Below are 26,941 nucleotides of genomic sequence, written 5' to 3'. Positions count from 1 at the left end.
TAAACTTCTAATATATTCTTTCTTGCACAGTGGATTATGATCCTAGAACTCCCTACCCATCTATAGTCTGAAAATCACTTCACTACAGGACCAAGGTAGTTCAAAAAGGATTAATGCTACTTCTCAAAGGCAGTTAATGATCGACAATGAATGCTGACTTTACCAGCACATTCACATCCTGAGAAGTCTCACTATTGTATAGTTAGCTTTAACATCTGTTCTTGAGAAAATGTTAGTGTCTATTATAAAGGATGCATTTGCAGAGCATTTAGAAACATTATAATATGATCAAGCAGGCTCAGCATGGCTTCATGAAGGGAAAGCAAGCCTGACAAATGTACTAAAATTCTTTCAAGTGGTAACAAACAGGATAAGAAAAGGTAACGCAGAATGTGAGATGTATTTGGATTTTTAAGACATTTGATATGGTGCCACATATTAAACTACTTAAGATAAGAGCTCATGGTTTTGGAGCTAGTATATTAGCATGGACAGAAAATTGGCTAAATAATTGACAGAGTTGGGATAAGCAGAGTATTTTCAAGTTGACAACCTGTAAGTCGTGGAATGCTATGAAGGATCAGTGCTGAGGCCATAATTATTTATGGTATATATTAATTACATGGATGGGAAAAGTGAATGTACTGCAGTCAAGTTTGTATCAACGTCACCACTTGTCTTTCCACCTAATTTTGTGTCATTTGCAAAGAATCTGCAGAGATATAGACAAGTAAAGTGAATGGACAAAAACTTGGCAGATGGAATGTAACGTGAGAAAATGTGAGGTAAGACATTTCAACAGGAAGAACAGAATCACTGGATATTATTTAAATAACTAAAGACCTTAAACAGTTAGAGCACAGAGGGATTTGGGAGTCCTTGTGCAATTATCACAAAAAGCTAGCATCAATGCATGCTTCAGTCAACTACAGTGGGCAGTAGGGAAGTCAAATGAAATATTGGTTAATATTTAAAAGGGGATGAAGTATAAAGTTAGAGAGATCTTACTAAAATTACACCAGTCAGACCAAAGCTAGAATACTGTTAGGAGTTTGAGCCCTTACTTAGGGGAAGAGTTGCTGGCATTCATTGATGGAATTCATTGCCGCAAAGTGCAGTGGAGGCCGGGATGCTAAATGTCTTCATAAGACCATAAGACATAGGAGTGGAAGTAAGGCCATTCGGCCCATCGAGTCCACTCCGCCATTCAATCATGGCTGATGCACATTTCAGCTCCACTTGCCAGCATTCTCCCCGTAGCCCTTAATTCCTCTAGACAACAAGAACCTATCAATCTCGGCCTTGAAGACATTTAGCGTCCCGGCTTCCACTGCACTCCGTGGCAATGAATTCCACAGGCCCACCACTCTCTGGCTGAAGAAATGTCTCCGCATTTCCGTTCTGAAATGACCCCCTCTAGTTCTAAGGCTGTGTCCACGGGTCCTAGTCTCCTCGCCTAACAGAAACAATTTTCTAGCATCCACCTTTTCAAAGCCATGTATTATTTTGTACGTCTCTATTAGATCTCCCCTTAATCTTCTAAACTCCAACGAATACAATCCCAGTATCCTCAGCCGTTCCTCATATGCTAGACCTGTCATTCCAGGGATCATCCGTGTGAATCTCCGCTGGACACGTTCCAGTGCCAGTATGTCCTTCCTGAGGTGTGGGGACCAAAACTGGACACAGTACTCCAAATGGGGCCTAACCAGAGCTTTATAAAGTCTTAGTAGTGCATCTCTGCTTTTATATTCCAACCCTCTTGAGATAAGAGACAACATTGCATTCGCTTTCTTAATCACAGACTCAACCTGCATGTTTACCTTTAGAGAATCCTCGACTAGCACTCCCAGATCCCTTTGTGCTTTGGCTTTATTAAGTTTCTCACCATTTAGAAAGTAGTCCATTCCTATATTCTTTTTGCCAAAGTGCAAGACCTCGCACTTGCTCACGTTAAATTCCATCAGCCATTTCCTGGACCACTCTCCCAACCTGTCTAGATCCTTCTGTAGCCTCCCCACTTCCTCAGTACTACCTGCCTGTCCACCTAACTTTGTATCATCGGCAAACTTCGCTAGAATGCCCCCGGTTCCCTCATCCAAATCATTAATATATAATGCGAACAGCTGTGGCCCCAGCACCGAACCCTGCGGGACACCGCTCGTCACCGGCTGCCATTCTGAAAAAGAACCTTTTATCCCAACTCTCTGCCTTCTGTTAGATAGCCAATCCTCAATCCATCCCAGCAGCTCACCTCGAACACCATGGGCCCTCACCTTGCTCAGCAGTCTCCCGTGTGGCACCTTATCAAAGGCCTTTTGAAAGTCCAGATAGACCACATCCACTGGGTTCCCCTGGTCTAACCTACTTGTTACCTCTTCAAAAAATTCCAACAGGTTTGTCAGGCATGACCTCCCTTTACTAAATCCATGTTGACTTGTTCTAATCAGACTCTGCTCTTCCAAGAATTTAGAAACCTCATCCTTAATGATGGATTCTAGAATTTTACCCACAACCGAGGTTAAGCTGATTGGCCTATAATTTTCCATCTTTTGCCTTGATCCTTTCTTGAACAAGGGGGTTACTACAGCCATCTTCCAATCGTCCGGGACCTTTCCTGACTCCAGTGACTCTTGAAAGATCTCAACCAATGCCTCTGCTATTTCCTCAGCAACCTCTCTCAGAACTCTAGGGTGTATCCCATCGGGGCCAGGAGATTTATCAATTTTAAGACTTTTTAACTTTTCTAGCACTATCTCTTTCGTAATGGCAACCATACTCAACTCAGCCCCGTGACACCCTTTAATTTTTGGGATATTACTCCTGTCTTCCACTGTGAAAACTGACGCAAAGTACTTGTTAAGTTCTCCTGCTATTTCCTTATCTCCCATCACTAGGCTCCCTGCATCAGTTTGAAGTGGCCCAATGTCTACTTTTGCCTGTCGTTTGTTTCTTATGTACTGAAAGAAACTTTTACTATTATTTCTAATATTACTGGCTAGCCTACCTTCATATTTGATCCTCTCATTTCTTATTACACTCTTTGTTATCCTCTGTTTGCTTTTGTATCCTTCCCAATCTTCTGATTTCCCACTGTTCTTAGCCACTTTATAGGATCTCTCTTTTTCTTTAATACATTTCCTGACTTCCTTTGTCAGCCAAGGTTGTCTAATCCCTCCCCGGTTAATCTTTCTTTTCTTGGGAATGAACCTCTGTACAGTGTCCTCAATTATACCTACAAACTCCTGCCATTTTTGCTCTAGTGTCTTCCCGGTTAGCCTCTGCTTCCAGTCTATTTTAGTCAGTTCCTCTCTCATGCCCTCATAATTACCTTTATTCAACTGTAACACCATTACATCAGATTTCGCCTTCTCCCTTTCAAACTCCAGACTGAACTCTACCATATTATGGTCGCTACTTCCTAAGGGTTCCCTTACTTTAAGATCTTTTATAGAGTCTGGTTCATTGCAAAGCACTAGGTCCAGAATAGCCTGCTCTCTTGTGGGCTCCATGACTAGCTGTTCCAAAAAGCCATCCTGTAAGCATTCCATGAATTCCCTTTCTTTAGATCCACTAGCAACATTATTTACCCAGTCCACCTGCATATTGAAGTCACCCATGATCAATGTAACCTTGCCTTTCTGACATGCCTTCTCTATTTCCCGGTACATGTTGCGTCCCTGGTCCTGACCACTGTTAGGAGGTCTGTACACAACTCCAATTATGGTTTTTTTGCCTTTGTGGTTCCTCAATTCCACCCACACAGACTCCACATCATCCGACGCTATGTCATTCAATACCATAGATAGAGATCTCAAGGCAGAGATTGATAGATTCTTGTTGTCTCGGGGAATTAAGGGCTACGGGGAGAATGCGGGTAAGTGGAGTTGAAGTGCCCATCAGCCATGATTGAATGGCGGAGTGGACTCGATGGGCCAAATGGCCTTACTTCCACTCCTATGTCTTATGGTCTTATGGCATTGGAGACAGTTCAGGTAAGGTTTGTTAGGCTGGTTCCAAGTGTGAAAAGAATGACTTATAGATGGAAGTAAAGTAGGATGGACTTTTACTTTATTGGAATTTAGAACAATGAGAGGCAGCCTTATTGAAACATACAAGATTGTTAGGAGATTGGGCAGATTAGCTTTGAAGAGATAATTTCCTTCTAGGCCTCTTTCTCCTCCTAGGGCTGTTGCAGCTAAGTCATTCAGTGTACTCAAAGCTGACAGACTCCGATCTATAATCTGTAAAAGAATCGAGGTTTTGGGGGGAAAAGGCAGGAAAGTGGAGCTGAGAGTTATCAGGTCAGCTGTGATCTCACTGAATGGAGCAGATTTGGTGGGCTAAATGGCCACCATGTGTTCCTGTGTCTTGTGATCTTATCTCCTCCATTATGAGAAGACTAACTTTGTGGAATAACCTCTCTGGCGTACAAGTGTGAACTGAAACTTCATGTCACTTATCATTTTAACTCCTCGCCTTGATCCATTCTGACATTTCTCCTGCCACAATTGAGATGTGTTCAAATGAAGTTCAATGCCACAATTGAGCTTAGTGATCTCTTAATCTCCCATGTTGGCCATAATTAAGCTCATCAGCCTGTACCTTCCCTATGAAAAGCCCAGGCCCCCCCATTGTGGCAAAACAATGCAGGGTGGACAGCCAAACGCTACCTGGACCAAAGCATCATCACTGTCGAACCCCCAATCTGGACAAGTCTGAGCAAATACAATCCTCCAGTGGAAGCCTGGCACATTTACCCCAATTGGAGAGGAGAAAGTGCCAGTTATGCAGCAACACCTGGCCAGCCAGAGTAAGGAAGGCCAAGAGGAGCTGCCCCACTAAGCAGTGACCCAAGCATATTCTGGAGGCAATGGCAACCAGCAGGAAGATGCTACAGACCCTTACATAAATTCTACCCAAAAACAGGTAACAGATCTATGGGCACCCTGGAGCGCCTTGTTCAAATGTAGACTAGTACGGACACTAGGCAACCCACCCACTTCACCACTGGATCCACTCCATCAGGTGAGCATTTTTAATAAAGAGTGAGCAAGTCTGACTGTGGAAACTACAGGAGAATCTCCCTGCTGTCAACCATTGGAAAACTCATTGTCAAGGCCCTCCTCAACTGTCTCCTCTCTGTGGCTAAGGCATTGTTGCTAGAATCACAGTGTGGTTTCTGGCTACTGCGGGGCACCATGGACATGATTTTTACCATGCAACAGCTACATGAGAAATACAGAGAAAAGAACCTACCCCTGCATGCGACCCTCTTCAACTTTACAAAGACCTTTGACACCACCAACTGGGAAGCATTATGGAGCGTCATTCTCCTCTTTGGCTGCACCACAAAGTTTGTCACCATCTTTAGCCTGCTCCACGACGACATGGAAATTGTAATGAGGAATGGCTCCATCATTGACCCATTCCTCGGTCAGACCAGCATCAAGCAGGGCTGCGTCATCACTCCAGCACAGTTCTTGATATACCTCGCTGTAATACCTCATCTTGCCATCATCAAGCTCCCCACTGGAGTGGAACTAACTCACAGAGCCAGTGGGAAGTTATTCAACCTCTGCCATCTTTAAATCAAAACCAAAGTCATTCCAACTAATGTCATCAAGCTGCAGTACATGGATGGTGCTTGCATATGTGCAAACTCCGAAGACTATCTCCAGATCATTGTTAGCACCTTTTTATGGAGGTATTTGAGAGCATAGACATCTGCACGATGACTATCCTCCACCAACGTTTCTGATATTATGGAGCAAACCTCTGATTATCAAGATCCACAGGAAGGCCTTAGAGAATGGTGGCAACTTGCAATACTTGGGGAGTGTCATGTCGACTAGAACAGATATTGATGAAGAGATTAATGTGTGCTAGATGTGCCTATGCAGCCTTCAGCCACCTGAGGATATGGATGTTCGAGAATTCGAGAACAACATTAGATTTAATAGCAAATTCGTGATCTATAGAGCTGTAGTGGTTCCCGTCCTCTTATATAGTTGAGATGTGGACCATCTGTAGAAAACACTTTAAGGCATTGGAGCACTGCCACCAACATTGCCTGTGCAAGATCCTGTAAATCTGTTGGGAAGACAGATGCACGAGCACCCATGTCCTTGATCAGGCTAACATTCCCAGCGTTGAGGCACTGATTAATGCTTGATTGGCTGTGATGGACTGGGCACATCGTCCGCATCACTGATACGAGACTCCCTAAGTGCTGCTGTACTCCCAGCTCCAAAATGGCGGGCAAGCCTCGGGTGGACAGCGGAAATGCTGAAGGGATCCCTCCAGCTCTCACTGGCAAAGTGCAGCATTCCCATCAACACCTGGGAATCACTAGCCCAAGACCGCCTGAAGTATAGGACAGTCTGGGAAGGCATCGAGCACCTTGAGACTTATCATTGGGGAAATAGCGGAAGCTAGGTGAAAACAGCATGAGGAGTGTACTGTCACAGCAATGCCCCATCCACTCCTACCCACAACCACATTTTGCCCCAAATGTGGCAAGGTCTGCGGAAGCCACATCAGACTGTACATCCATTTACAGACTCACCCCAAGGGTGAAAGAAAGTGAGGACTGCAGATGCTGGAGATCAGAGCTGAAAAATGTGTTGCTGGAAAAGCGCAGCAGGTCAGGCAGCATCCAAGGAGCAGGAGAATTGGCATAAGCCTGGGTGTTCTGAAGAAGGGCTTATGCCCGAAACGTCAATTCTCCTGCTCCTTGGATGCTGCCTGACCTGCTGAGCTTTTCCAGCAACAAATTTTTCAGCAAGGGTGAAAGTCATCTGGTCTGTGAGGGACTGCCGATGAAATGAAATCTATGTTTTCCAATGGCTTGTGAAACGAGTGGCACAATTATAACAGCTCTTTAAAGGCACGTTGTCAAGGAAGGCCCTCAACAACCTAATTCCAGTTGTAACATTGGTCCTCATGTAACTCAGTACTGCACAAAAAAATTGGTTTCACATTCCTGAAAATCGTGATCTTAAACAAATTTAAGTGACACCTTTTTGTAATATAAAACTGAATATGGCTGTGAATAAGATGATTTTGTTCAGACTCCACTTAATCCGAGAGCGATCATATACCATTCTGAGTTAAAGTCGCAGTTACCTTTAAACCTATTGAGGTGTTGGAGAAAGAGATACTGGTATGAGTACTACACAAGTATTACTGTTGGGTACATGTATGTGGGATGTTGTTTGTTCTTTTTTAAACTTGTAAAAGAGGGCTTTGAGTTTAATAGGAGTATAATTTTACTGTATATTTCTGTGTTTATAAGTAAAATAGTTTATATTTTGTCTTCATTTGGTTTGCTTGATAGACATCAGTTTGATTGTTAGAACAAAATCTGCGACAATACATGCTTCTTCTATCTCCATGAGAGACCAGCTCATTAATATCAAACCAAAGAAAACTGTGATTCATCATGCTAGTTTTATATCTAGGGTCTGATTTGTCCAGTAAAAACATCAGCTGGGCTCATAACAATATCCAGGTGCCACCTGTGGGTCAGGATCATGGGAAATAATTGGCTGTTCAATTGCCTCCAGTTTAGAACAAAGAACATTGAACAGTACAGCACAGTACAGGCCCCTTGGCTTCAATGTTGTGCCAACCTTTTATCCTAGTCTAAAATCAGACTAAGCTACTTGGTACCACCCTCATGAACCTCTTCCACCTGTCTACCTTCCTTCCCACATATCTGCTCCATTTACCATTACCTCCCACGTGTGTCCAATTATCGCCTTCCTAGCTACCATGCCCCCAGCCCCAAACACCCCTCCTATTAATCTCTCCACCCCCTTTTCCTCACCCCCCCCCCCAAACCCCCAATATTCCTGATGAAGGGCTTATGCCCAAAAAATCGACACTCCTGCTCCTCAAATGCTGCCTGACCTGCTGTGCTTTTCCAGTGCCACTCCTTTTGACTACTGTCTTTCATGTATCTATCCAAGAGTTGCTTAAATGTCCCTAATTTATCTGCCACTACTCCCACTGCTGGCAGTGCATTCCACGCATCCATCACTCTCTGTATAAAGAGCCTACCTCTGACATCTATTCTAAACCTTCCACCAATCACCTTAAATTTATGCCCCCTCGTGATAGCCATTTCCGCCCTGGGTAAAAGTCTCTAGCCATCCACTGTATCATCTTATACATTGCTTTCAATCACTTCTCATCCTTCTTTGCTCCAACAAGAACATTCCTAGCTCCTTCAACCTTTCTTCCTTAGACAGGCCCTCCAGTCCAGGCAGCACCCTGGTAAATCTCTTCTGCTCAGTCTCTGAAGCTTCCACATCCTTCCTGCAATGAGACGATCCGAACTGAACACTATTCCAATTGTGGTCTAAGCAGGGCTCTATAGAGCTGCAGCATAACCTTGCATCTCTTACTCAATCCCCTTGCTAATGAAAGCCAACACACCATATGCCTTCTTGACAACCCTATCAACTTGGGTGGCAATTTTGAGGGATCTATGGACATGGACCCCAAGTTCTTCTCCACACTGCCAAGAATCCTGCCTTTAACCCAGTATTCTGCATTCAAATTTGAACTTCCAAAGTGAATCACTTCACACTTTTCCAAGTTGAATTCTATCTGTTACTTACAAGCCCAGTTCTGCATCCTATCAATGTCCCATTGCAAGCTACAACAGTCCTCCACACTATTGACCAGTCCACCAACTTATCAAAAGCCTTCCTAAAATCCATGTACACCACATCCACTGCTCTACACCCTCAAAGAATTCAGTAAGGTTTGTGAGACATGACCTGCCCCTCACAAAACTATGCTGACTATTTATAATCAAACTGTAGTCTTCCAAGTAATAATAAATCCTGTCTCTCAGAATCCTCTCTAATACTTTACCCACCACAGACATGAGACTGACTGGTCTGTAATTCCCAGGATTATCCCTATTCCCTTTCTTGAACAAGGAAATAACATTTGCCACCCTCCAATCATCTGGCAGTACTCCAGTGGACAGTGAGGATGCAAAGACTGTCACCGAAGGTGCAGCAATCTCTTCCCTCGCATCCTGTAGTAACCTTAGGTATATCCCATCTGGCCCAGGGGATTTATCTATCCTCATCAACTTCAAAATTTTCAGCATATCTTCCTTTTTAATATCAATCTGTTTCACGCTGTCCTCACAAACGTCAAGGTCCCTCTCCGTAGTGAATACTGAAGTCAAGTATTCATTGAAGACCTCCCCTACTACCACCCATTCCAGGTGTAATTTCCCTCCATGATCCCTGATGAGCCCTACCCTCACTCTGGCCATCCTCTTGTTCCTCACATTAGTGTAGAATGCCTTAGGGCTTTCCTTTTAATCCTACATGCTAAAGTTTTTCATGCCCCTTCTAGCTCTCCTCCGTCCATTCTTCAGTTCCTTCCTGGCTACCTTCTACCCCACTACAGCCCTATCTGATCCCTGCCTCCTTAACTTTAAATAAGTTTTCTTCCCAGTCACCGCCCATTTTTAATTCCCCTTCCCACTCCCTTTCTGACATGATCATCCTTGGCCTCCTCCATTGCCACAATGAATCGAACTGCAAATTGGAGGAAAAACACCTCCTCTCCCACTTGGGTAGCCTTCAGCCCGGAGGACTCAACATACAATAGCCTCCCTTCCCCATCCCACCCCCTGACTCCCTTCATAGCCCCTCCCCTTCCCTTCCATTCCCCTCAGCCACCTACCAGGTTTACCTCTCCCATTGACCAACCAGATTGTACTCTCTACCTGTCTGTTTTCCCCACCTCGCCACCCTGCCACCCCCCACTTCCTTTACCTGCAGCTCCCTTTACACCTACCCTTAGTCCTGAAGAATGGTTACACCGACAACATTAACTTCTCCACCTCCTGATGCTGCCTGACTAGCTGTGTTCTTCCTGTCTCCTGCTTGTCAACTCCTCCTTCCTCTTGCCCAGATGTTCCACAACCCTTGTCACCCAAGGTTCTTTCAACTTATCGTCCCTTCCTTGCCTCAATGGAATAAACCTGTCCAGCACGATCTGTAATTGCTCCCGAAATAGCCTCCACATTTCTGCTGTGTGGGTTGTACCAGGCAGCAAGATATTGGCTGCTTCTCTTCCTTTCCCTCTTCTGCTGCCACTTTTTAGACATGACCAGAATGTAACGAGGAATATGATGAGCCTAGATTCTGGCTTCAGTCTATTGTTACTGTGTTGTGCCTGTCAGAGGAAACATAACAGTTGATTTCCCATTGTCCCTTGGATGCTTTCAAAATGAATAAACCTGAGAATTGTGTCTTCTGCATTGTAGAACAATCCATAAATATTTCCGTCTTACTCATTAACTTCAAACTGAAAACCATAAATGAAGACTGAAGCTATTATTTATATTACTGACCTCTTCTATTCAGTTTTCTCACTGCTGATTCATGCACATCCCAACATAGGTGATGCCATGTCATAACTTTGAAAACTTTTTCCCCCCAGAAATCAAACATGGTATTCTGCTTTGGACTCCGATGTTCAAATGTATATACCTCATTCTCATGCTTTCATTGATCTGAATAAAGACTTCACTGCAGGTAAGATCGCTGAACTCTGTTGATTAACAAAAAAACAAAATTAATGTATGAATTGTGATGACATAATATTTTGTGGGAAAAGTTTCAACACTGTAGAATTTAACAGAAATGTTTAATAAGGCTGGATATGTCAGTCACTGCAAAGCATTTCCAATATTAGCACATTACTGTATTACTTGGGGCTTGTTTCAAAATAACTATATAATACTGATAGTGTACCCTGTAACTCTTTGTAGGAAATGGTAGAAGCAGGTATAAAGTTAATCTTCAATAATAGCTCATTTCATCTCTCCCTGTTCCCTCTTGTTTCTTGGAGATGTTGCTAGCTACCTCGCTTCCTTTCCCTCTCCCACTGCCACTGCACAGACCTTATCGGAATCTAGCAAGAAATATGAAAAGCCTAGATTCTGGTTACGGTCTTAATCTGTCATTACTCTGTTGTGTTTATCATTACTTAGCACAATAGCTGATTTCCTGTTGTTCCTTTCGGTTAAAATTGTTTCATACCGGCACAGAATCTCTCACTCTGGAGCAAAGATATCTGTATGTACTTAAAAGTAAGCCTATCCCATGTACGTAAGTATTTTTTCTCCATAGCATAAGTATTATCCTGACTGACCGATGTGGAGTAGAGCTTGCATGATCTCTGAGTATGTGATCTGCCATGTCTTTTACTCACTTTTTAAATTATCAAATAAGGTGAAGTTCACAACAAAAAAAAGCGTACATGACATTCTGTGGTGCTTTAAGTGAATAAATAGGAAGTGAAGGCTCGTGTAGAGGATGAAAAAAAAATCAAGAAATTAGGTCGTTTCATTGCTAATTTGAATCAGTTCAATCAAACTAAAACAAGGAGAAAGTGAGGACTGCGGATGCTGGAGATCAGAGTCGAGAGGGTGTTGCTGAAAAAGCACAGCACATCAGGCAGCATCCAAGGACCAGGAGAATCGATGTTTTGGACATAAGCCCTTCATCAGGCATGAGGCTTGTGGGCTGGGTGTTGAGATATAAGTAGGGTATGGCTGGGGGGAAGGTAGCTGAGAATGCAATAGGTAGATGAAGGTGGGGGAGAAAGTGATTAGGCCAGAGAGGGGGTGGAGCAGATAGATGGTAAAGACGATGGACAGGTCAAGAGGCCGCATTACAGAGACCATTCCCTCCGTGACTCCCTTGTCAGATCCATGCCCCCCCCCCAACCAGCCCTCACCCCACTCAAGGCACTTTCCACTGCCAATGCAGAAAGTACAACGCCTGTGCCCACACCTCCACCCTGACCTCCATCTGAGGCCCCAAAGGATCCTTTCACATCCAACAGAAATTTACCTGTGCCTCCACAAGTACCATCAACTGAATCCATTGCACCCTATGTGGTCTCCTCTGCATCGGGAACACAGGGCGTCACCTTACAGATCATTTCAGAGAACATCTCTGGGACATTCGCACCAAACAACACCATCGCCCGTGGCTGAACACGTCAACTCCCCTCCCACTCCACCAAGGGCAGGCAGGTCCTGAGCTGCCTCCATCGCCAAATATTAACCACCTGATGCTTGGAGGAAGAATGCCTCATCTTCTGCCTTGGGACTGTGCAACCTCTTGGGATTAATGTGGTTTTCACCAGTTTCCTCATTTTCCCCTCCCGCCACCTTATCCCAGTCTCAGGCCTCCAACTCGGCACCGCCCTCTTGACTTGTCTATCGTCTTTCCCATCTATCCGTTCCACCGTCCCCTTTCAACCTATCAACTTCTGTGCCACCTTCATCTACCTCTGGCATTTTCATCTACCTTCCCCTCCTCCCCTTCCCTCCCCTCCCATTTATCTCTCAACCCCCAGCCCACAAGCTTCATCCCTGAAGAAGGGCTTATGCCCGAAACGTCGATTCTCCTGCTACTTGGATGCTGCCTGACCTGCTGTGATTTTCCAGCACCACACTCAACTCAAACAAAAACAAGCCAGGTTACTGTTGAGCTGGGGCAGTTAACGGAGTTGAGTAAGATACTGAATTGGATGAAGTGTTAGGTTTAGATTGCCAGGCTCAAGATTCAGATGAGCTATTGAAGTTGATCAAACTAGAACATTAGTTTTCTAGAAAGTGTTTTTATTTGTTAAAAAGGAAACCGTGTTTAAAAAATGTAGAAGCTGCAATCATTTGTAAAATTAGCATGTGTCAGTTAGCATGCTGCCTGTTCATTGCAATATTGCAACAAACCTACAGAAAATAGGCATTAATCCCATGAACCTTAATAATGCTGCCAAGATATACCCTTTTAATATTGAATATGATTGTTATTGAGTTGAACCTTTATAAAGTGTAATATATTGATATCATACTTAGTAATTAGTCACTGACTTTTTAAATTTGTGTTTTTGTTGTTTAGCATACTATGGTGCGTTAGCAAATCTTGGCTGAAGCTGCAGTAGTTGTTCTGCAGCACTAGTCTCAGTAGCCCTAGTTTTTAGGAAAGGGAGGAACATTGCAAGGTTCTTGAGCATTATCCAGTAATCCTCACTGGAAGTAAATGTTAAGTGAAGACAGGTTTGTCTCTCAGTTGATTTTGCAGTAATGAGTAGTTACCACTGGAAACAATATAGTAAAGAAAATGTTTGCTTTCAAGGACCTTATAGAATCTTTAATTATTTGTAAGAATGATAGAAAGGGAGTTTTGAGAGTTTTATCAATTATAAGGCAATAAAGTATCATTTTCTTGTGAAATAAGAAATACTGGGGAGACCTGGTGCTGTTGACCTGGAAACTGTAGAAATAGAAAAAGTCAAGAAAGAAGTCACATGGCTTGCAGTCACAAAGGAGAGCTCCACACCGATAAACTGGGAAAGAGTTCACTGCTCTTGCAACTACACAAGAGATGTGAAGAAAAAGTAGACTGGTGGAAAGAGGAACACGCAGTTCTTGAGAGGAGAAACAGGAAATCACTCAAAGATGTGAGAATATTTTGTTTGACAAAAAAGTGTCGGAAGTGTTCAGAGGTACTCTGTGAGCAGAGAAGGTCTAACAACTGAAAAGCTGTATGAATAGCTCAGGTGCTAAAAAGCTGGATGTTTTCCCAGAAGTGTCCAGACTGGGGTGCTACTGGTTGATTAGTTGAAAAGGGATTCTGGGAATTTAAACAATTTCAAAGTATAATCAGTGCTCCCTACTTTTTGAGAATACAGCAATGTGATATTCATAAAATACAATATAAATAGTGTCTAGTCATCCAGAGGTAAAAACAATGACTGCAGATGCTGGAAACCAGATTCTGGATTAGTGGTGCTGGAAGAGCACAGCAGTTCAGGCAGCATCCAAGTAGCTTCGAAATCGAAATCCTGATGAAGGGCTTTTGCCCGAAACGTCGATTTCGAAGCTACTTGGATGCTGCCTGAATTGCTGTGCTCTTCCAGCACCACTAATCCAGAATCTAGTCATCCAGAGGCAAGGCTATTGCTCTGGAAGCAAGGGTTCAAATCCTACAAAGCAACCTCTGGAATGAAATTCAATTAATAAATCTTGGATTGAAAGGAAGTCTCAACCTTAATGACCATGACAATTGTTATTAATTATAAAAATCAATCTAGTTCATTAAAATCCACAGGGAAGGAAACATATTATTTTTACCTGATTTGGCCTACATATTGCGATGTAAGGTATGTGAATTCATACACGAGTATCATTTATCTTAACATTAGGATTTTAACTAGGGGCATGTGGGTTTTAGTCTGTGTGCATAAAGGGATTTAATAACTAACTTTTCAACATTCAGGACCTATAATTTTCAATCGGTATGTGCCAAAGAGCAACTGCCTTGGAGCCCTGGAGTGATAACATGACCTTTTGTATTGAGAATTTTACGATCAGAGATTGCAAATATTGAAAAGCATTGGCTTGCATTTAGTTTAAAAGAAACAGTGAATTTTGTTTGGGAAAAACCATAGATTGAGAAGTTTTTGGCATCAGTTTGCAGAAAAAAACAGGCTGGGTTAGATGTAAGAACAGCCAACCTTCGAGAAAGGATTTAGTTCAGAACGGTGAGGAATAGTTTACCTTAGTGTAAAGATTTTAGTTTGAAAACTTTAGACTGTAAATGTTTGGTTAGAGCCCTGGAGTTATTTGAAACTTAATTAAGTTTGAGCTCAGTTATGTAAATAATCAAGAGCAAAGCTATCAAACTCTTAAACCAGAAAGTAAAAGAAACAGTTAATATGTGACAGCAAAGACAGATCTCTGGCATTTGATGACTGTAAAATTATTTCTTTGGAATGATGCATTTTTTTTCTGCCATGTTTTTAAAGTCTTTCAAGCTGTGTTATATACAAATAGGTTGGTTTGTTCTAATTTATTCATTTCTTTTGCACGTTAAGCTTCTGTTTTATTGTTTAAAGCCAAATCAACATCCTCTGCTTATGTTTCGGTGAAAGGCCACTACCTTAAATTTAAAGAAGACATGATCTGACATGTCCAGTGGAGCTGGGATCATGATGGCATGATCCAGATTAGCTGCAAGATATTTGATTCTCAATTGCCTCTAAAATAGCCTTTCCAGCCATTTCCATTCGAGGGTACTAGGAATGGATGAAAAATGTTGGCCTTACTAAATCCCATGAAAGAATAAAGAAGAGTTAAATGATCAGGTCTGTTAATCGAAGGAGAGAGGGTTAATAGAAATGTGCCTTACCATGTCGTCTTGTGAATCTGAGGTGAAAGCTGTTGCCAGATAGCTTTCTGACTTCCCCAATATGAACCAAAAGCACATTGTGGCAATACATAGCTGTGTAAATTCCATGCATGCTGAAGGGAAATTAATGTAGTTATGTGAAGTAATGCATTTTGGGAGGACTAACAGAACAAGCTGTTACTGGATTAGTGGTGCTGGAAGAGCACAGCAGTTCAGGCAGCATCCAACGAGCAGCGAAATCGACGTTTCGGGCAAAAGCCCTTCATCAGGAATAAAGGCAGTGAGCCTGAAGCGTGGAGAGATAAGCTAGAGGAGGGTGGGGGTGGGGAGAAAGTAGCATAGAGTACAATGGGTGAGTGGGGGAGGAGATGAAGGTGATAGGTCAAGGAGGAGAGGGTGGAGTGGATAGGTGGAAAAGGAGATAGGCAGGTCGGACAAGTCAAGGAGACAGTGCTGAGCTGGAAGTTTGAAACGAGGATGAGGTGGGGGAAGGGGAAATGAGGAAGCTGTTGAAATCCACATTGATGCCCTAGGGTTGAAGTGTTCCGAGGCGGAAGATGAGGCGTTCTTCCTCCAGGCGTCTGGTGGTGAGGGAGCAGCGGTGAAGGAGGCCCAGGACCTCCATGTCCTCGGCAGAGTGGGAGGGGGAGTTGAAATCTTGGGCCACGGGGCGGTTTGGTTGATTGGTGCAGGTGTCTCTGAGATGTTCCCTAAAGCGCTCTGCTAGGAGGGGCCCAGTCTCCCAAGTGAAGAGGAGACCACATCGGGAGCAACGGATACAATAAATGATATTAGTGGATGTGCAGGTAAAACTTTGATGGATGTGGAAGACTCCTTTAGGGCCTTGGATAGAGGTGAGGGAGGAGGTGTGGGCGCAGGTTTTACAGTTCCTGCGGTGGCAGGGGAAAGTGCCAGAATGAGAGGGTGGGTCGTAGTGGGGTGTGGACCTGACCAGGTAGTCATGGAGGGTACGGTCTTTGCGGAAGGCGGAAAGGGGTGGGGAGGGAAATATATCCCTGGTGGTGGGGTCTTTTTGGAGGTGGCGGAAATGTCGGCGGATGATTTGGTTTATAAATTTCACCTTTGAATCCTCCCACTTCCTCCAGACCAAAGGCGTCGCCATGGGCACACGTATGGGCCCCAGATATGCCTGTCTCTTTGGCTACGTAGAACAGTTGATCTTCCGTAATTACACCGGCACCACTCCCCACCTCTTCCTCCGCTACATTGATGACTGCATTGGTGCCACCTCGTGCTCCCGCGAGGAGGTTGAGCAATTCATCAACTTCACCAACACATTCTACCCTGACCTTAAATTTACCTGAACCATCTGACACCTCGCTCCCCTTCCTGGACCTCTCCATCTCCATTAGTGACGACCGACTTGACACTGACATTTTTTACAAACCCACCGACTCCCACAGCTACCTGGATTACACCTCTTCCCACCCTATCTCTTGCAAAAATGCCATCCCGTATTCCCAATTTCTCCGCCTCTGCCGTATCTGTTCCCAGGAGGACCAGTTCCACCACAGAACACACCAGATGGCCTCCTTCTTTAGAGACCGCAATTTCCCTTCCCACGTGGTTAAAGATGCCCTCCAACGCATCTAGTCCACATCCCGCACCTCTGCCCTCAAACCCCACCCCTCCAACCGTAACAAGGACAGAACACCCTTGGTGCTCACCTTCCACCCTACCAACCTTCGCATAAACCAAATCATCCGCCGACATTTCCGCCACCTCCAAAAAGACCTGCCTATCTCCTTTTCCACCTATCCACTCCGCCCTCTCCTCCTTGACCTATCACTTTCATCTCCTCCCCCACACTACTCTATGCTACTCTCTCCCCACCCCCACCATCCTCTAGCTTATCTCGCCATGCTTCAGGCTCACTGCCTTTATTCCTGATGAAGGGCTTTTGCCCAAAACGTCGATTTCGCTGCTCGTTGGATGCTGCCTGAACTGCTATGCTCTTCCAGCACCACTAATCCAGTATTTGCTTTCCAGCATCTGCAGTCATTGTTTTTACCTTTAGAACAAGCTGTTAGTCCATCAACAGATGGTGAATGATGGAACACTCAGACGTACACAGTATCAGAGGGACCTTGGTCTGCATGTCCATATGTCCTTGAAGGTATCAGGAGAGATGGATCAAGTGGTTAAGAAGGCATGTGGCTTAATTGCCTATATCAGTTGAGACACTGAGTACAACTGTAGGGAGGTTATGTTGGAGCTGTATAAGGTGATCGCCCACACTTGGAACTTTGTGGGCAGTTCTGATCGCCAGGCTATTAGGAAGGATATGGTTTCACTTGAGAGGCTATAGAGGAGATTCACTCGAGTGTTGCCTGGGCTGGAATGTTTAAGCTATGAAGAGAAACTACATAGTCTTTGGTCATTTTCCTTTAGTGCTGAGAAAGCTAACAGCAGATCTATTTTTTTTTAAATTCACTCACTGGGTGAGTGTGTCACTGCCCAGGCCAGCATGACTGAACTATACACAATCATGATGGGCATCGATTGGGTAGATAGGAAAAAAAAAGCTCTTGGTAGAGGGATCACTTATACAGGGAAATATATTAGTAAAATCAGACATAGTAAAAGGCAAAAAGTTTAGAGGGAATTTAATGGGTTTTTTTTCATCTCGAATGTGGCAGTTATCTGGAACTCACTGCCTGAAAAGCTGGTAGAGGCTGGAACCAGCACAAAATTTAGATTAGATTAGATTCCCTACAGTATAGAAACAGGCCCTTTTGCCCAACAATCCACACCTACCATCTGAAGAGTAACCCACCAGACCCATTCCCCTACCCTGTATTTACCCCTGACTAATGCACCTAACGCTATTGGCAATTTAGCATGGTCAATTCACCTGACCTGCACATCTTTGGATTGTGAGAGGAAACCGGAATATCCGGAGGAAAACCATTTAAGAAGTATTTGGATGACCACTTGAAGTGCCATAGCGTATAAGTCTACAGGCCAAGTACTGGAAAAGGAGTTAGTATAGATGGGTGATTGATGACAGGTGTGGACATGATGATCCTCAGGGCCTGTTTCTGTGCTGTACAACTTGAGTCTGTGGCATTTTAAAAATTGAGTATTGGAAAAGAATTTTACCTTTTCTTTTTGATTTGCCTGTTAATTTATACTCAATTTGCATAGGTTCTGATTAATGTTACGTAAAATTACAAATAAATGAAATTGCTTTATGTGGAGGTAATTCGTAATTTTTGGTTTTGATTTTTGGTATCTCCAATGTAGTTTGGAACCGTAATTACTTCTAAAATGTGCCAAAAGATGACTAGTGCCCATGGAAGCATAACCCATCAAAACAAACCTTCAGAGGGGAAGTGAAAAATGTTAGCAGGGAAAGAAGAAAATTTAGAAATAAACATATTTTATCAACTAATGTTCTGTCAACTATGTCTATGTTAAGAACTTTTGATTCTGAGAAGAGGGAGCTTAATTATTGGATATCTGTTTAAGTAGTGATGTGATTTTCCTTTGGTAGATATTCCTTTCCACCATCATTATCCTATTGTACCAAATGCAAAAAGTGTAAAACTGAGGCTTTGAGGTTGCATTAACATAAATATCCATTTTTTTCGAGCTAAATCTTTGTGATAATGAAATTTATGATGTGTTTCTAATGATACTTTGCATTTGCATGCAAAGATAATTGGAAATAAATGAAGAATTGGTTAATGAGTAACTTCAAGTTGTTTTAATCCAATGTTAGCAGAAATATTACCTTTTTCCACATGGTTTCAAAGGCATTCATTTTTGTCTCTAAATGCTCCTTAGCTCAAATTGTCAGTGCATTGTCAGTGCATTTTCAGTGTAATGTTATCTCTTTTCAGGGAATTAAACCTGCAACTGTTAATTGGGTAGAAATATAGCACTAGTTGTAGACCTCATTTTAACATTGCAAGCAATTAGAATTTAATGTCGGGAAAGCTATCTTATGATAAACAAATACATTTCTTCTTCCTGATATTCCTCCTAACTGGTATTGGATTTTTGGGGAGAAAAATTGCCTGCAAAGGCAATGTTAGAAAACTGAACATTTTGCTTAACATGGAAGTCCCTGCCAAGGCTTTCACTGGGATTTGTAGCTGTTTAGTGCAGAATTTCATGAAGTTGAAATCATACAAACTGTGAAATAAATTCACAAAATACAATTGTGTTCTCAATTCTTTAATTGTTTTACACCCTGCATTTGTTAACCATTTGAAAGCATCAAGGCTGTTTTAAAGCAACGTTGCGATCTATCACTTGTTTATCAGGACCTCTAGAGGCATTCTAAATTAACTACCAAAATATTTAATTGAAAGTGGTGGTAGAAAAGCTGGATTGGTGCTTATTCTGCAATATAGTATGTGCACCTTTACATGGGGAAAGTGAGGACTGCAGATGCTGGAGATCAGAGTTGAAGAGTGTGGTGTTGGAAGAGTGCTGGTCAGACAGCATTTGAGGAGCAGTAGAGTCAATGTTTGGAACAAGGGCTGATGCCCAAAACACCAACTGTCCTGCTCCTCGGATGCTGCCTGGCCAGCTGTGCTTTTCCAGCATCATACATTTTGACGCTTGCACCTTTACATGAATAATTGTAGCCGGAAGACAGCAATTGTTCTAATTTATGTGAAATGGATGATACAAAACTTTAAGATGTAAAAGAATTGCAGGAACACAAGTCTTAATTTCTTATTTTCTGCATCTCCCTTGATTCCTCCTTGGTCTTATGTTATACAATTGTTAATTTGACACCAAGTCCTGGAAGAATTACAACCTCAGTCCAACAATACCAAAACCGTCATATCTTTGTAACCTTCCAAAGGCTAGTTTAAGCTTACTTTAAAATAATTCTGTTTTTGATTCTGCTTGCTATGCACAAAGAATATTTCTTTAACAGGCAGCCTGTGGGCCACAGTATGGCCCACTAAAGGCATGCACCTGGTTCATGCATGAGAAAACAGGTCTGTAATTGAAGAAGCAGCGAGTCGCTTAAAATGAGTGGTTTCACTGAGGATCTGTGATTTTCCAGGACGAAGAGGGCTATAGAAAACACATCCTGGGAAAGGAGGGTAAGGAGAGGCAGACCATCATAGAGGGAGTCAAGCTGTTAGATTCTGATTTGGGTGAAGATGACTGAATTGGAGGGTAGAGTTTGAGTGAAGACTAGTGAATTAGAGGCTGGGATTAAGTGACAGTGAGTGAGAAAATGGATTGTGTTTAGCAATTGGACAGTATGGAAGGCTGGGGTGAGTGTATGATTGGTTGAGTAGATGGTTGAATGTGCCTGACTTAGTCATACTTAAACACCCCTTCCTCCCCAGTCCTACCCAACAACCCCAAAATCAGTTGAAACAGAAAGAAACTCCAGGCTGAAATGTAATCTGTTTCTGATACCAGTTTTTGAGTGCATTCTGTCGGCAGGGGTGAACGGACGTCCGTTTCAGTCAAACCTAACTCTACGGCTCATCCTGGTCTCCAGATCCTTCAGTAATGTTCAGGGCTTGGGCCCTGCCTGTCCCTTTCTTGATCTCCTCAACCAAGAAAGATAAAGAGAAATTCTTAGTTAGCTTAGTGTGGTTTCTGTTCTTAGTTTCGGTTTTATTGTCTTGGCATCATTTTTGCTAAAATATGTGTTTACTCTTGTACCAAGCTTTATCTTTCTGAAATTTGCTGAACAGCTGGCCAAGAGAAAAAATGTTGGTCATCCTCCTGTGCGTGAAGTTTGGACAACCCTGCTGTAAAGAATCTCCAGATGTTTGTGTGTGCAGCATGCAATGTGGGAATTGAAGCTTCACTGCCCCACAGCAGACATTGCTTCGGTTGGGGTTGAGGGCAGCAAAGAGGGCAGATTTTGGTTGGTAAAAATGTAGTACCCCCATAAAATTGCATATTTCCATTTAACATGAAAGGGCATTGTCTGTGGCCAAGTAACGAGCTCTGCAGAGACAAGTCAATGAACTCATGCTAAAAGATAGTCATCCCTAAACTATGACCCTGGTTCTGGATTCTCTGGTCATTGAGAACAACTTTGCTTCTCGCATGTCAAATCCAATTAGAATTTTAAGGATTTCTCAGAGATCCCCTCCTTATTCTTCAAAACTCCCAATAAATATAGTCCTAACAGATCCAGGAATCAGTCTGGTAAACATTCTTTGTACTCTTTCTCAACTGACAGAAGATTCTTCCTCAAATAAGGAGACCAAAACTGCACACAACACTCCAGCCGTGGTCTCATCAATACCTTGTACCATTGCAGCAAGACACCCCTGCTTCTGGCCTTGAATCCTCTCGCTAACCAGGTCTACATATCATTTGCCTTCACCACCTGCAAGCTTGCTTTGTGAATGATGTACGAGGACACCCAGATCACATTGCACTTCCCCCTTTCCCAATAAACTGTCTTTGCTACTAAAGTGGATAACCTCTCATTTATCCATGTTATAATGCATCCGCCATGCATTTGCCCATTCATTTAACTTGACCAAATTGCACTGAAATGTTTCTGCATCCTCCTGATAGCATAGCCTCACACTCAGCTTTGTATCATCTGCAAACTTGGAAAAATGACACATAGTTGCCTCATCCATATCATTAATACACATTATGAATAGCTGGGGTGCAAGTGTTGATCCCTGTGATACCCTACTAATCACTGCCTGCCACTCAGAGGAAGCCTATTTTTCTGCCAACCATTCTCAGTCAGTTTCAGTACGTGACTTCCAATCTCATGTGTTTCAGTTTTGCATGCTATTCTCTTATGTGGGACCTTCTTGAAAGCCTTCTGAAAATCCAATTAAACCACATCTACTTCCCCTTATCAGCTATTCTGCAAGTTGCATCTTCAGAAAATTCCAGTCGATTTATCAAGCATGACCTCCCCTTCATGAATCCATGCTAACTCTGTCTGATCGTGTCACTATTTTCCAAGTGTGTTGCTATTACAGCTTTTATAATGGACTGTAGCATTTTTCCCAGGTTGATACTGCTTCTTTTGAATATCAGCACAATACGTTTCTCAAGGCCTTGAGTACAAGTTCAAGTTTTATTTTAAAGGTACTCCTGAACTTATTCACCAGAGTTTTACTTGTATGTAATTTCCAGAAGAATCAAATTCAGCATCCTATTAAAGCTGATTCTTTGGAAGCATTAGGTCTTCAGCTTTCTTTTTTAAAAAAAGTACTTTTTTGTTATCTGGTTTATAGACTGCCAATATGTGACCACTGTTAGGCTTAGCAATCACAGCCTGTTAGAGGCACAGGCCATTGAGACTTAACAATGAGAACAATTGTCTTATAGCAACATGATGCCAATGATCAGTTCTGCATTAGCGACCAATATATTGTGGGAATTAAGGAAAAAAATATTTTGCCATAGGTTAATTAATTAAGTACACAACTAGGATTCTTAAGAAATGCAGAGAACGCAATCACCAAATAAAGTTACTGTATCTAAAGAAAAATGACAAATCTCCATCAGAAGTAGGGCAATAAAAACAATTGAAGGATGAATAAAATGGCAACTAAAGTTTGATAAGATTACAAATACACTTTATGATCTGTAACTTTGCATGTGGATGTGTATTTTCACCTTATTTCTCATGTGATTGGCAGCTTTAGTCAAATTTTATTATGTGCTTGGAGAAAGGTGTCAATATTTAGATCTAGGCAGGACCACGCAAAAATTCAGAGACTGGTTGCAGTTTCAGACTACCCATGAGCATTGTCACTGGAGTTAATTGAGAAGGCAAAATATGTAGCAGCTGGATGTCTGTTTGTCCTAATTTTAGAAAACACATTTTAATCACAGAAATTGTATCCTAACTGTGTTCGGGCATTTGAAAAGTGTGGGACCACAAACAATGTCCAGAAAAGTACTTTCAAGCACAAATTAATTGTTCCCATATCACAGTTTACTTGAGATTTACATACTCAAACTTGATTTGTCTGTTGACTATATGTTTTCTTTCACTAATTGTACTAATGCTTGAAGGAAGACAACATCTGTCATTCTACATTTCAGCTAATTAATTAGGAAAATAAGCAACAAGCACATAAATCAAATGTTAGAGTAATTACATTCATCTCAGTTACAACACATGTTCTATCAAAGTTATGCAAATTCTCTTAAGAGGTTGTTGTGGTGCAGTGGTCTTGCCCTGCCACTGTGCCAGGAGGCCCAGGTTCAACTCCCACCTGCTGATTATTTTCTGAACAGGCTGATTAGAAAATCCATACAAATACACATTTCTAAAATTAACTAATCTCAGCAAGATTTTTATAAGATGAGCAAATCTTTTTCAATGTTGTTGCGTTTTGAGCTGGTTCAGTAATACTTTCAACTACATTAAGTTCAGAAGAATTGAAAATCTATTTTAAATAGTCGTACTTAAGACTTTGTAAACAATGCAAAAATTGGAATGAGAATGAAAAGGTTATAAAAGCCAAATGGTGTTGAAGCATGTCGCTAGAAAAGGCACAGCAAATCAGACAGCATCCAAGGAACAAGAGAATAGATATTTTGGGCAGGACCCTTCAGGACTCGGCAGGGGGGGAAGGAGTTGAAAGATAAATGGAGGGGGAAGTGGAGGGTTTGGGGATGAGGGAAAGGTGGGCAAAGTAGGAGGTGATAGTGATAGGGTGGAGCAGATAGATGTGAAGGAAGCTGGACAGGTAGTCGGGTCAAGAGGATGGAATCTGAGAGAGAGGATTGAATCTGAGATGGGTTGGAAGAGGAGAGATTTGGAAACTAGTGATTCAATGTTAATGCCATGTGGTTGTAGGCTCCTGAGGTGTTCCTCCTCCAGTTTGCAGGTGGCCTTGGGGAGGAGGTCCAAAATGGCTATGTCCTTTGGGGAGCGGGTGTTGAAGTGGATGGCTATGGGAAGGGGGAGTTGGTTAGTGCGTACAGACTAGAACATCACTGGCCCATATGCACTAACCAACCCCACCTTTCCATAGCCATTCTCTTCAACACCCCCTCCCACTCCCCTGAGGACATGATCATTCTGTGCCACCTCCACTGCCTACACAAGGCCACCTGAAAACTGAGGAGGAACACCTCATCCTCCATCTCCGGGAATTGAATTTGCCAAATCACTTCTCCCCCCACCCCGTCCCAGATTCAATCCTCTGACTCAGATCTGCCCTCTTGACTTGACCTCCCTATCCATCTTCCTTTCCACCTATCCGCTCCACCCTTCCCACCAACCCATCCCTATCACCTCTTTCCTTTGCCCACCTAGTACCTACCTTTCTCCTATTCCCCCACCCCTCAGTCCCCACCCTTACCCCCATTTATTTCTCAACCTCTTCCTCCTCCCCAGTCCTTACACTCGCTCCTTGGATGTGACCTAACCTGCTATGTCTTTTCCAGTGCCACGCTTCATCAACTCTGATTTCTCCAGTATCTGGAGTTCCCATTGTCTCCTAAAAACTAAATGGTGTAGATGCTGAAAATGTAAAAAAAAAATAATGTTCTTGCGTTGCCTCCACCTCCAGCATGGTGTGAATGTTTGGCAATGGAAATCACTATTCAAGATCATCAAGGAAGTCACTTGGGCCTCATCTGCCATCTTGAAACATACAAAACATAAATAGCAGAATAGTAATATTTCTGAGAAGTAAAGAGTTGCGATCAGACCAGTTTCGAAAGTGAAGCTGTTCTTTTATCACTTTTTAAAGATAAGTTTTAAAATCAAATTAATGATAAAATTAAAAACTGGAAAGTGACAAAGTTGTAAATACAAAAAAAACTGCTTTATTTCAAAATTAATGGTGTAGAAATAAACATATATACAAATAAACAAACAAAGGTGCAAGCAATAGATGAAGATAGTTTTAAGGTAATTTAAGGGTAGGTAGGAATAATTAGAATTAGAAGAAAGTAAATTGGCACAGTAAAACATGGTGATTTGCAAAGTTTACACAATAATCTACCCACTTTTGACCACCATATTTTTTCTGACTCCTCAAATCCAACAAAACGTACTGAATATTTTAGTCATTTCCATATGGTTAAATGTTTGGTAGCTCTGTAATTACTCTAATTCATTTGAAACAACTGTCCTGTAGATCAGAGGTTCTCAATGAGGAGTGTTCTGTAGGCAGCTTTCAGCATCTATTCAATCTATATCTTTCAAGATGGGGAAGTTTTCAAGATTCCATCTTGCAATGGTAATTCCACTGCTATAATCCTGGCATACTTTCTGAGCAGGTTCAAGAAATGAAAGAATCCTGACATACGAAGTGGCATAAAAGACGTAGCTCAATGGCTGCTGATGTTGGATTAGAGAACATTGTCCTTTCTTTCCCACACATCATATTAAATCAAGATTTAATGTCCATTTTGAGGGATAATAAGCAAAGAATTGACCAGTGTAACAAATATTAGGCTCATTTCACATGTTGTTCTTTGTAACTAACTGCTGCTTGACTCTACAGCTGTTTATAAAGTAGAGTATTTTACAGCTGGCTGGTCAAACGTCTTGCTGCCTAATTGTCATGACCCTCCAGATCCAGGTCAAACTCATGGCTCCCACTCTTAAGAGATGTGCATACTCTTGGAAGTTTTTTTTAAATGTACTATATTGCATTGAGAAATAAATCTAGAGCTTAGCTGTATCACCCATATGGTGAACCAGCTGGTTTTCTGCATTTGTTAGATCTTTGAGTGTTGTCTTGTCAGATTTAACCATCAAACACTCCATACCAACACTCCAGTAAGTTTCACATTTTAATAAGTGAAGCAAAACAAAACTTGTGTTCTGATGAAGAGTCACAAGATTTAAAACATTAGCTCTGCTTTATTCCCACAGATGCTGCCAGACCTGCTGAGTTTCACCCGCAATTTCTGTTTTAGTTTCAAAATAAAAGTTTTTGTATAATATTTTTATACAGAGTACTTATACTGTGAAGTTCCATGTGTTTTTTAATAGTATAGAAGAGGTTGACTCTGATACAAAGAGATTGAGACTCCGTTATATGCAACACTTGAGCAGTAACCTATCATGCAAGTGCTAATTTATATTCTCCGCAAGTAATATCTAAGAACATTTCACTAATTCATCAGATTTCCTCTGGTAATTATTTTCATTTCTAATTAATCAGTGTGGGAGATTTTATATCAAGTCCTGTTCATTGCATTGGTGTCAAAGGAATTCATTACAATTAGTCGTTATATCACAAGAAAAAGCAAATGTTTCTGAGAAAGTGTCATTAGACCAGAAACATTACCTCTGATTTCTCTTCACAGATGCTGCCAAACCTGCTGAGCATTTCCAGCAACTTCTGTAAATGTTTCATGTTTTTTGGTAATGTGACTTGGGCTGACGAAACCTGCATTCCAGCAATTTGCATGAAACAAAGCAGAAAATGCTGGAAAAAGTCAACTTACAGTATCAGTGAATAAAGAAAGAGCCAACATTTCAGGTCAATTACTTTGCATATAATTGGAAAATGTTAGCGATGAGCAACAAATGCACAGCCATGGTAGATAGAGACAAGAAAAGAACTGATTAGTTTGAGAGTGATTAAATTTCAAAAGTAACAATGGCTCAAGAGAACAAGGTGCTACTGATAACAAAAATAAAGAATAGATGCCAAGAAATTGAAATTCTTAGAGTAACATTTGAAGAGCTTAGGAGAAAAGTAGTTTTGTTGTATTTGTTCCTTTACAAA

The 26,941-nt window shown here is 42.1% G+C and overlaps 1 protein-coding gene across 1 annotated transcript in view; it reads left to right on the top strand.

Annotated features, from left to right (window-relative positions):
- Positions 1-26,941, top strand: part of itfg1 (integrin alpha FG-GAP repeat containing 1) — a 251,148-nt gene that overhangs the window by 36,727 nt on the left and 187,480 nt on the right. The window contains exon 6 of the mRNA XM_072596239.1: positions 10,480-10,574. Coding sequence (XP_072452340.1) covers positions 10,480-10,574 — 95 coding nt within the window. The remainder of the gene's footprint in view (positions 1-10,479; positions 10,575-26,941) is intronic.

Source organism: Chiloscyllium punctatum, chromosome 26, assembly GCF_047496795.1.
Source record: "Chiloscyllium punctatum isolate Juve2018m chromosome 26, sChiPun1.3, whole genome shotgun sequence".
Taxonomy (NCBI): Eukaryota; Metazoa; Chordata; class Chondrichthyes; order Orectolobiformes; family Hemiscylliidae; genus Chiloscyllium; species Chiloscyllium punctatum.
Note: the sequence above shows the minus strand (reverse complement) of the source record. Positions and strands in the feature narration are given on the sequence as shown.